Source organism: Myotis myotis, unplaced genomic scaffold (assembly GCF_014108235.1).
Source record: "Myotis myotis isolate mMyoMyo1 unplaced genomic scaffold, mMyoMyo1.p scaffold_m19_p_3, whole genome shotgun sequence".
NCBI classification, from domain to species: Eukaryota; Metazoa; Chordata; class Mammalia; order Chiroptera; family Vespertilionidae; genus Myotis; species Myotis myotis.
In genome coordinates, this window is record NW_023416335.1 from 161,985,675 (window position 1) to 161,996,493 (window position 10,819).

The 10,819-nt window shown below is 53.3% G+C and overlaps 1 protein-coding gene across 1 annotated transcript; it reads right to left on the minus strand.

The window, feature by feature from the left end:
- Positions 1 to 2,895: 2,895 nt before the first annotated feature.
- Positions 2,896 to 10,424, minus strand: LOC118651835 (keratin, type II cuticular Hb6). The gene is made up of 9 exons (XM_036301423.1): positions 10,056 to 10,424; positions 9,056 to 9,264; positions 8,251 to 8,311; positions 7,408 to 7,503; positions 7,031 to 7,195; positions 6,656 to 6,781; positions 6,187 to 6,407; positions 3,699 to 3,730; positions 2,896 to 3,563 (listed from the first exon to the last, which is right to left on the minus strand). The coding sequence occupies exons 1-9, from the start codon at positions 10,422 to 10,424 to the stop codon at positions 3,409 to 3,411; spliced, it is 1,434 nt and encodes a 477-aa protein (XP_036157316.1). The 3' UTR covers positions 2,896 to 3,408.
- Between the last annotated feature and the right edge of the window lie 395 nt (positions 10,425 to 10,819).

Here is a 10,819-nt window from a genome sequence, read left to right on the forward strand (position 1 = left end):
ATCCGTCTCTTTCCTCTCTCCCTGCGGCTACCACCCGTGGTCCAGCCACCACCATCTTGGTTGAGTCCTGCTCTCCTCCCTTTCCAATCCACCTACACAGCAACCAGAGACTTTTACAAAACCCAAGTCTAACCTGCCAGGGGGTCTCCATTGCCCTCAGGATGAAGTCTGGGCCTTTGAACATAGCACATCAGTCCTAGCACATCAGAGCCTACCTGGCTCTGACTTATGTCTCAGTGCCTCTCACCACTTCCCATTGACCGCACCTTCCTCCCCTGCTCTGGCTCAGAGCCTTTGACACCAGAGCCTTTGAAAGGGTCTTTTTAGTTCTGACTTTTCTTATGTAATGGCTCTGAGTTCTGCTCTGGGATTGTAACACCCCCTTCCCAGGGGCTTAGGGAAGACACCATAAACACTGCCAGCCTTGGGAGGTCATCCAGATGCCACCTGGGAGAGCCCAGGGAGGCTCCATGCCTCAGGAGTGATGCACCTCCCTCCAGCCCCACCAGCTCAAGGGACCAGGCAAGACTAATGTTGCAGACTCTCCATCTGTTAGAGCCTCCTGTCCTGAATACCTGAGCCTCACTTCCTCAGCCACCTCTTCATCAAGGAAACATGTCATTTCAAAGAGGCCTGGGCCTTGGTATTAGGAGGAAAGAAAAGCACAGTTGGAAGAGTATTAACCAGAGAAAGCTGGTTACCTCCTGAAGGAAGTAATATTGAAGCTGCAGCCTAAAGCAAGACCAGGAGTTCATTTATTCAATCAGCAAATGATCACGCCATGCTTAATATGGACCAAGGACTGGCTCATATACATGAAGAAAATAGTCAAAGATGCCTATCCTCCATGAAGCTTACATTTTACAGCAAAAAGTATAAGGAGTTAGCCGGGAAGAAGAGATGTGTCCTAGACATGGGGAAATGCGTATGAAGAGATGGGGTTGGAGCATGAAAACATCAGGGACTCTAATAAGTTTCTGAGTCTGCTGGGGAAGGACGGGGACTGCTCACCAGTGCCCTCTAGAAGCTTAAAATGAGCCCTTCATTTCTACACTCTTCTCCACTGCCCCCTCCTACCCCAGCCCCAACTCGATCCCACCAAATCTTCCTTCATCCAAGGTCACTTCTCATTCCTACTTCCTTCCAGGCACTTTTCCCATCATTTTGAAGAGGTAGATGGTATGGGCCAATCAGTGAGGCCTTCCACGCTTCACAGAGAGACACTGCCTCCTCTCTGGAATGTTCCTGCCGATTCCTAAGGAATATGAGCTATTTAGACATCAGGTCCTTCTGTGCTGGCAGCTGAGCGAAGGCCAGTCTTGGTAGTGACAGCACGCAGAGTAACAGTCCTTCAGCGCCTGCCCTTGTTCTTTTCGTAGGCTAGTTGTCAACCCAAAATGTGGATAAACTAACTGAGGTTCAGAAGCCTGAAGAGGCCTGGCCACACACTCCTGGTGATCAAACCAGGACATGAAGCTAAGAGTCCAGACTTCTAGCCCCTGTATTTCTTTACCATCCCATTCTGCCCCCTGCTATTCAGAGCCTAGGAAATCTGTGCTGTTGTGATATCATAGTAATAGTAACAACAAGAATAAATAGCAATTTTTGAATATAAATTACGTGCCATGCTATACTCTAAACGTTTATTTGTATTGTCTCATGTGTCCTCCTGTGATTGTTATCTTTAGAAATGGCCCCATGTCTCCTCTCTCTGTCTATGTTGCTCCTCATTTCACAGGTAGAATATATTTCCCCCTCCCACCCCCCTCCCTGGAATCTGGGCTGGCTCTGTAATAGCTTTGACCAATAGACTGTGGTGAAGGTGACATTCCGGGGCTCCTTCCTGGGTATGCTCTCTCTGGCCTAAGGGTAGGGGCTGCTCCTTATAGCTGCAGCTCCTGTACTTACAGAATTTACTCCCACGATTATAGAAAGGATAAATGGCTGAACCAGCATTCAAACATATCTTTTTATTAACAAAATGCTTTTAAATGCATAATCTCACTTAAGGAGCCAGAAGGGACCTTAGGAATATGATCCAACCGCCTTCATTCTACAGACAAAGGAAACTGAAGCTCGGAAGGTGGAAGCAATTTGCCCAAAGTCACACATTTGGGAAATGGCAGAGTCAGGACTGTGAATTGGAAGCACAGTTCTCCTGATTCTCCCCCATACTGCTTGTCTCACATGCCTTCCTTCCATTCTTACCTCCACGTGTTTCCTCATGGACTTCCCCCCTCCAGGAATGCCCCTGGGGCAAAATCTCCTTGCTGAGAACCCCTTGGGCACATTTGACCATTCCTAGAGGCATCTTGGCACCAGGTGGGTAGAGGCCAGGGATACTGCTCAACCTCCTTATGGTGCACAGGGCAGCCCCACCGCACAGAATTCTCCAGCCCAAGATGTCAATAGGGTTGACATTGAGAAAGCTTGGTTTAGAGCAGCAGTTCTCAACCTGTGAGTCGCGACCCCTTTGGGGGTCGAACGACCCTTTCACAGGGGTCGCCTAAATACATCCTGCATATCAGATATTTACATTACGATTTATAACAGTAGCAACATTACAGTTATGAAGTAGCAACGAAAATAATTTTATGGTTGGGGGGTCACCACAACATAAGGAACTGTAGTAAAGGGTCGCAGCATTAGGAAGGTTGAGAACCACTGGTCTAGAGAAACCATGACCGCATAGATCCCTGCCTCCCTCCGTCTTCTGCTTTCCCAAGGCTTGCGTTGCTCAAGCCAGAAGGGCAGCGTGTACTGCAATCATTTTCAACTGCTGAAAAAATACCTGACGGGATGGAGAGGCCCTGAGGAAACCTCCGGCAGGGAGCACCTCTCACAGGAGGGCCCTGGCGTTTTCAAGACTCTGAGGAACCAGGTTTGATTCGCTACAATAAGTTTATTGGAAACACAGAGTGAAACAAGGACAAACGAAGTTGCTGGCAGTTGAGTCACTGGCTTTTTAGAAGCTCCTGCAGGCAGCCCTCACAGCGTCATGGGAAACCACCACCCGCGTTCCCCAGCTCTGTTCCGCAGGTACAAGCACAGGGAGATTCTGGGGGCCGCTCCTCCAAGCTTGGGTAAGGGGTCAAGCAGGACCAATGAATCCAGAAAAAAACAGAAAGCAGAGGAAAGGATGAATCCTCAGGAAAGCAAACTGACTACTGAGAAAGGCGACAGAAAGAGACCAAGGTGCTGCCCCAGCCTCCCCGGGCCCAGGGCGCCTGGGAATGGCGCACAGAGGGAGCGGGTCGGGAGGACACGCAGCCTGTGCACATCTGGGGACTGGTTCTTGGGAGGCCAGCGCTGGCGATGCGTGGGGCAGCGGGAGGGGCGTTCCGGGTTCTCGAGGTCCTGGCTGGGCGGAGGGTGCGGGTGATGCGCGCTGGCAGAGGCTGCAGCCTCCTAGCACCTGTTGCAGCCCGAGCTGCAGGAGTTGGCGGTGCCCACCACCACGTTGCCGCAGCAGGGGGCGTTACACACGCTGGTGGTGACAGCAGGGGCAGTACCGCGTGCGCAGAGATCGCCACAGACGACGCCACCGCGGGAGCTGCTGACGCCTGAATGAGGGGAGAACAGGCCCAGGTCTATCAGGCACTGCCACAGACAGGCAGCTTTGGGGCAAGCGAAAATGCCCCCTCCCAAAGGCCTCGGACCACCCCCGCGGGAGAAGGGTAAGGGCTTGAGCTACTTACAGACATTCACGGAGCCGACGCCCTCACACAGCCTATTGGGAAAAGAAAAGAGAGAGGTCAGTGCCGTGGCAACGCCGCCTGGCGGATGCAGCCAGCGTGAAAGGTGAGGCCCGTGGCCCTCCTTCTGGGGCTAATCCAGAAGCCAGGTGGGCCACGGGGCGTCGGGGAGGTGGGGGTGGCGGGGAGGGGGGCAGGCGCTTCACCAACATGTGGCTTCTGGAGACAGAATGCCTGGTGTGCCTGGCTCTCCACCCACCGTTAGCTGAGAACCTCCGATTTACCCTCCCTCCGCCTACCTCCTCATGAAGACCATCTACTGCTAGGTCTGTAGTGAGGATGAAATCAAATGATACATGTGAGTGCTTAGTGCCTGCCACTCAGACAGAGCTTCAGAAATGTTCACTGCTACCATTCCTATTGGTTCTGGTTGGCTTGTAAATGCATTTGAGGCCTAACCGGTTTGGCTCAGTGGTGGGAGCGTTGGCCCATGGACTAAAGGGTCCGGGGGTTTGATTCCTGTCAAGGGTGCATACATCAGTTGCAGGCTTGATCCCTGACCTCAGTCGGGGAGCATGTGGGGGACAACCAATCGATGTGTCTCTCTCACATCGATGTTTCTCTCCCTCCCTCCCTCCCTCCCTTGCTTCTACTCTCTCTAAAAAAATCAATGGAAAAAATATCCTCAGGTGAGGATAAATAAATAAATAAATGCATTTGAGGAGCAGCAGGTGTAACTTCTTAAATCTGGTCTGATTGGTATCGCTAGAATGCGGCTTCAGGAGGGCAGAAGTTTTGGGGGGGGTTGTTTTTGTTGTTTTGCTTGTTTTTTAAATAATTTTATTGATTTCAGAGAGGAAGGGAGAGGGAGAGAGATAGAAATATCAATGATGAGAGAGAATCATTGATTGGCTGCCTCATTCATGCCCCCTACTCGGGATTGAGCCTGCAACCTGGGCATGTGCCCTTGACCTGAATCGAACTCGGGACCCTTCAGTCCACAGGTTGACACTCTATCCACCGAGCCAAACCAGCTAGGGCAAGGGCAGAAGTTTTTGTCTGTTCTTTTTCCCATTGCAGAACCAACAGTGCCTAAAACAATGCCTAGCTCAATAAAGAACTGTTGCATTGCATGAATAAATGGGATTTTAGAACCTACTTGGGACAGGCTCAGAGACCATCTACACCAAATGCCTCATTTGACATATAGAGAAACTGAGACCCAAAGACAGAAAATAACCAATGACAGAGGCAGGGCTATCACTTAGGCCATCTAACTCAGCCTGCTGTCTCCTAAGGGGGACACATGGGAGTCCCTGTGAGAGCACAGTGCCAAAGGGTTGTCAAAATTAGCTTGAGGTGTGAGGAGAATCCACAGTAATTCACTGTCTAATCACTCATACCCAGGTTTCGTAGGGAACCCACACCAAAGCTTCTGAATTCACTCCCAGAGCCCCATGTGGCAGACAGGTGGGCCACTCCGTTTCCAGGGCCATGTCCACATGTCTCTCCAACTTCCAAACTCGGTCTTGGAAAACTCTTCCTCCCAGAATTCTTCATTAATGAAACTCCCCAGGCCCAGCAAGCCCTGGTGCCTCTGAGCTCTCCAATGCAATTACTTGTGTACGTTATGAGTCTCTCCAATTGATCATGTTGATTCCAGCTACCAAACTTGTGTCCCGATCGCCCCAATACACAGGGTGCCCCTAGATGTTCCCTCTGCATCCTCACACTCCCCTGTTGTCTGCCCAGGGCCAGGGCCTGGTTGTATACAGAAGAAGAAAGCTCAGGGTGTAAGCACCTGACCAACCTGGGCAAGAACCTAAGGGCAACATTCCGGGAAAGTTCTCCTCATAACTGCCCTCCAGCCAGCAGAAGGCAAATGACCAATGAGTCTGCTTGCACCCCGCACCTGGTCCCCAAAGCAATCCATAAACAAAAATGTCCAGAGTGTGACACAGCTGCCTCAAAGGACAGACCCTGCTGTCAAGTCCTACCTGCTGTGATGGAAGACCACTTAGGGGTACTAACTGCTGTTAGAATATCTAAGTGTGAGCTAATAAAAATCCCCTACTGAAGTTGTCCTATGGGGTAAATATGAACTCCCAAAGCTGAGGCCTTAGCTGGGCTTGAAAAGACAGCTGGAATGCTGAGTGGCATGTGTAGGGCCCAGGAGAGCAGAAGCACTATGAAGGGAAGTAAACCCCAAGCCCAGGCTGGGCTTCTCAGGAACAGCAATTGCAACAGCCAGACCTGCCCTGCCCTGACTGAGGTGCAGATTTGTAAAAGGAGCCACTTCCGGTCAGCACCAGGTGGGCATGAGAAACTGAAATGGGGCTAGAGAAGCATACTCAAAGAACTTATTCAAATTACCTGTCCAGTTGCATGATCAGGATATTTGGAAACAAGAGAGGACTGATGCCACGCCTGTGAGGGACTGGGCGAGCTGAGAGCCCAGGCAAGGCTGGGAGAGATTGGTTATGATACCCACCTCTGCTCCTCGCCCTCCAGCAGGCGCCTGTAGGTGGCGATCTCGATGTCCAGGCCCAGCTTGGAGTTCATCACCTCCTGGTACTCCTTGAGCAGGCAGGCCATGTCCTGCTTGGCCTTCTGCAGGGCGGCCTCCAGCTCGGCCAGCTTGCAGCGGGCATCACTGATGGCTGTCTCACCCTGCTGCTCTGATTGCTTCACAGCAGTCTCCAGCTTGGTGTTCTGGGGACCCAGAAGAGGACAAAACAGGTTATGGTCCCCAGGTCTCTCTGTCCATTTCCTGGATATGGCCAATCACTCATACCCAGCTGGGCACGCTCCCAAAATAGGCACCTCACCTCATGACCTGGGTCTCACTAAGTAACCACACCCATGACTCTAGTCATGCAAATGGGCTGGAGAATGAATGTTGAAGTCCACATGGCCTGTGGAAGCCAGGCCAGGCCCTCAGCCTCTCAGATGCCCCGTACCTGGCACTTGGCATTCTCAACCTCAGCGGTCAGCCTCTGGATCATGCGGTTCAGCTCATTGATCTCCTCCTTGGTGCGGCGCAGGGTCTCCCCGTGACGGATCACTGTGGCCTTCATCTCCTCGCACTAGGGGGAAGCAGAGACTCAGGATGGGACCTGCCACCCATTCAGGTCACCACAGATGACAGTGCAGGTTGTACAGTGCTCAGCCTGAGCAACCACCCATGGCAGCCCTGGCCCCTCAACCTGAGAGCTGTCTGGCCTCTGTTATCATATTTAGGATCAGAATCCCCAGATAAAAGCAGTCTTTTCTAATATATACCTCACATCCCTCCCACTGCCATGTCTAGGAGGCAGGTGTCCTGGGCCACTCACCTTGCTGCGGTACCAGGACTCGGCCTCGGCCCGGCTGCGGCTGGCGATGTCGTCATACTGAGCCTTGATCTCAGCAATGATGCAGTCTAGGTTCAGGTCCCGGCTGTTGTCCATTTTGACAACAACTGAGGTGTCTGAGATGTGGGCGTGGAGGACACGGATCTCCTGTGGGTATGGGAGGAGGAAGGATCTTGTTTATGCCAGCGACTCCACCACCATAGCCTCCACCCAATCATCTCAGCCCTCCCTGGTCTCCAACCCCCACCTCCTCATGGATGGCAGACTGATGCCCGAATCCCTGTCCACCTTAGGTTCCAGGCCAAAGCTCTCTCCTCCAGGTTAGCTGCCAGTTTCTTGCCTGGACCACAAGCCCTCACCTCCTCATACAGTCGCCGCAGGAAGTCAATCTCCTCGGTCAGGGCCTCTGCGTTGGCCTCCAGATCTGACTTGCGGAGGTAGGCGCAGTCCACATCCTGGAAAGGTTGTCAGTCTTTGAGCTCAGAGGACCCATGGTGATTGTCACCCTAATGCCCTCTTCTCAGGCATTCACGGAGGCCGGGTGGAGGGGGAAGGACTCCCAGGGTTCCCATTCCCATCCCATCTCCATACCTTCTCAACTTCCTGGGATGGGCCTCACAACCTCCTCCCCTTCTGAGAACAAAACCCTTTGTGTCATGGAGATGGGCCACCAGCCTTTCCCCCTCTCACTTGATGTAGTTTACCTTCACATTTCTCCTTTTTTACTCACCCTGTTTCAGGACGCCTGCCCAGACTGACTCCCCACTAAGACATCTTGGCCCCTCCCTGTCACCCAGCACTCCTCCCAGACTCTACCTGGCCACTCCAGGTTCTGTTCCATCCTCCCCCTCCTTTTATTCAGACATCACACAGCTCTAGACAGAACATTGTCCCTCAACAGAGACTGAAGATGCCAGGCTTATGGGACCCAAGCCACAGACCACACCTCTGAAGCCAAGCAGGACATCCAGAGGTCAACCCGGCCATCCCCGTGCCCCAGGACACAGTGGATATTCCAAGGGTATTGACCTTTGTCAAAGCTCTGGATGTTCCTTCCATGACCTGATCTCTGAGAGTTCCCCATGTGATTTGACAAGGTCACTGCACCCCACACTGAGCTTGAGACCCTCAGGGTCTCCCCAAGAAGAGTCTGTCATTCTAGGATCCCTCATGTCTGTGCTCCCCAATACCACATGACTCACCTTCTTCAGAGCCACAAACTCATTCTCAGCTGTTGCTCTCAGAGAAACTTCCTCCTCATACCTGAGGCAGAAGAGGCAGAGAGGGAGGTCACGGAAGGGCAGGTCTCCCATGAACCCCTCCCACTTCATACCAGGGCAGGGGCCAATGTTAGGAACCTCCCACCACAGCTGGACCCTGGCAGCCCTGTTATATCCTTTTGATTGGATTTAGGATATCACTGCCTTGAATTGAGGGGTCCCTGGGGCCAATCTTCTGGGACCTCATAGCTGCTCTGAGGCAAATAAGGCCTCAGCACCAGCCCTATGCTGGGCATGGCCAGCATCCCCTCTGGGGCACAGCAGCCCAGCCACCCCTCACTGAGTGTGCATCCTTGCACAGGAGTGGGGTCTGTGAGTTCCAGAGGCCATCAGCACTCAGAGCCCTGAGCTGTGGGACACCCAGGGCCCCAGGACATGTAGGGCTCATATCACATCCATGGGCCATGTGCTATAGGTGGGAGGTCAGGAGGAGAAGGCCTGGAAGATGCCAGAAGCCTTCTCCCCACAGAGCACAGGCAACAGCTGCTGGGTAGTCAGACTCCAAGAAAAGAAGGCTAACGCAGGGGAGAGATGTCCTGGGGGAGTCACAGCCCTACTCTCAGGCAGGCGTCTGGGCAACAACTGCACAGGTGAAAAGATCCTACTACATCCTGCCACCCTGGCCTGCATGGCTGCTCACCCTGTTGGAAATTCTTCTCATGCCTAATCCAATAGTCTTTAACCTAAGTCCTTCCCTGTGTCCAACGTCAAAGCCAGCCACACTCACTTCTTCTTGTAGCCCTCCATCACCTCCTGCACGTGGTTCAGCTCTGAGGCCAGCCTCCCGCTGTCGGCCTCCACACACTCGGCCTCGCGCCTCAGCGTCTCGATGTAGCCCTCAAACAGCGGCTCCAGGTTGCTCTCGCAGCACTTGCGGTTCTGGTAGTACTGCCACTTGGTCTCCAGCAGCTTGTTCTGCTGCTCCAGGAAGCGCACCTACCATTCAGGGTAGAGAAGAAGGGTCAGATGGCTCTTGGTGCCCCAAAGCCCACTTGGAGGGTTGCTTTAAGGTAAACTTCCAAATCTGCAGCTCAGCAGAAATTAGAGGTGGACAGTGGTAGACAAATCAACTCGGGGAATTCCTGATTATGATCTATATCTGGATTTTTCGACTTAGGGATGGGAGCAAGGGGCTGGGAAAGGTCTGTCCCTTCTCAGGTGAACTGAGTTATCCCGACCTGATGAGTCCAAGTAGCATGTAGTCAGGCTCCAGGTGGAGGGCTCACCCCCTCACCTTGAAGCTAGAAGAGGTGCCCTCTTAGGCAGAGTTCCAAGATTCAGATCCCAGCCTGGGGTGTGTGGTGACAGGTAACAGGGAGATGATGTCACAAGCCATCTAGAGGAGAGCTCGGCTACCCTGGCCCCTGGCCCCCTTCACTGGGTGGCCAATCCACCTTATGTCTCAGAGGGAACCAGTCCTCAGGTGGGGCCTGGAACCTCTGTAACTTCAGAAGCAGTTGCCATTTCCTCTTCAATGTCCTGAACTCTAGTTGTGCCTCCGAACGGCCAGGTCACACCTCTCTTCCATGAGCTCTGCCTATTTGAACTCCCAGCTGCGTCTTCTGGGTCTTGTGTGAGTGCCTGTTCTTGTCTGTGTGTCTGCCCCTCTCATCAGAGTGGGGAACTCAGGCCGTCCGAGCTCTTTCTGCCCCTGACTCCCCTCTCAGTGCCCAGACTGAGTCCTGTACATGGGTGGAGCTTAGGAAGGTGTGTTCAAGGACACCCACCTTGTCAATGAAGGCAGCAAACCTACTGTTAAGACACTTGATCTGCTCCTTCTCCTCATGCTTCACGCACTTCGCATTGGGGTCGATCTCCAGGTTGAGGGGCGTGAGGAGGCTCTCATTGACGGACACGGTGGTGATGCAGGGCGGGCTGGGCCCGCACACGCCGCCTGAGCGGTATCCGAAGCTGCGTCCACAGGAGCCAGAGCGGAAGGTGCCGCAGACGCTCTGGCTGCCAAAGCCCCCTGTGAGGCCGCGGTAGCAGGAGACCCCGCGGTAGGGGGCGGCGGTGATGCAGCAGCGGCCGGGCCGGGGCCCGCAGGCGGAGGCACAACTGAAGGTGCCTCCAGCACAGTAAGATCCACAAGTCATGGTGTTTCTTTGGGACACGGAGGCTCTGAGGAGGGAGAGGTCCTAGTGGAGGGTATAATGGACAAGGTGTTTACGTCTCGGACATCTTTGGGCCTTTTATATATGTGGGGAGCCTGGTGCGTCCATGGGTTAGGAGCAATTAGCCGCCTTTTATGGGCTTGGGTTGCTTAGCTGCTGTGTTCTCCCTTAATGTACTTAATTGGGTTCCAAATGCGGCCAGATGTTTATGGCCTTTTACCCTAAACTGCACAATTTTTATCTTCAAAGAGCCAGCTCACATCTTCCACGCCCACCCCAACCTCCCTCTATACAGCTGTGGAGACTCAGGAACTGGAGGATGAGGGAGCAGTGACTCAGGTTGGAGTGGAGGGGAAAGGCGGGGCTGCTGCTCCTCC

What these genes read in the sequence shown, in the direction of transcription:
- LOC118651835 (XM_036301423.1), bottom strand. Translation starts at nt 10,424, where the DNA reads ATGACTTGTGGATCTTACTGTGCTGGAGGCACCTTCAGTTGTGCCTCC. An exon ending in AGTCCTGGTACCGCAGCAAG is followed by an intron (nt 6,782 to 7,030) that starts GTGAGTGGCCCA and finishes GCTTCCCCCTAG; the next exon opens with TGCGAGGAGATGAAGGCCAC. An exon ending in CGTCGGCTCCGTGAATGTCT is followed by an intron (nt 3,564 to 3,698) that starts GTAAGTAGCTCA and finishes CCCCTCATTCAG; the next exon opens with GCGTCAGCAGCTCCCGCGGT.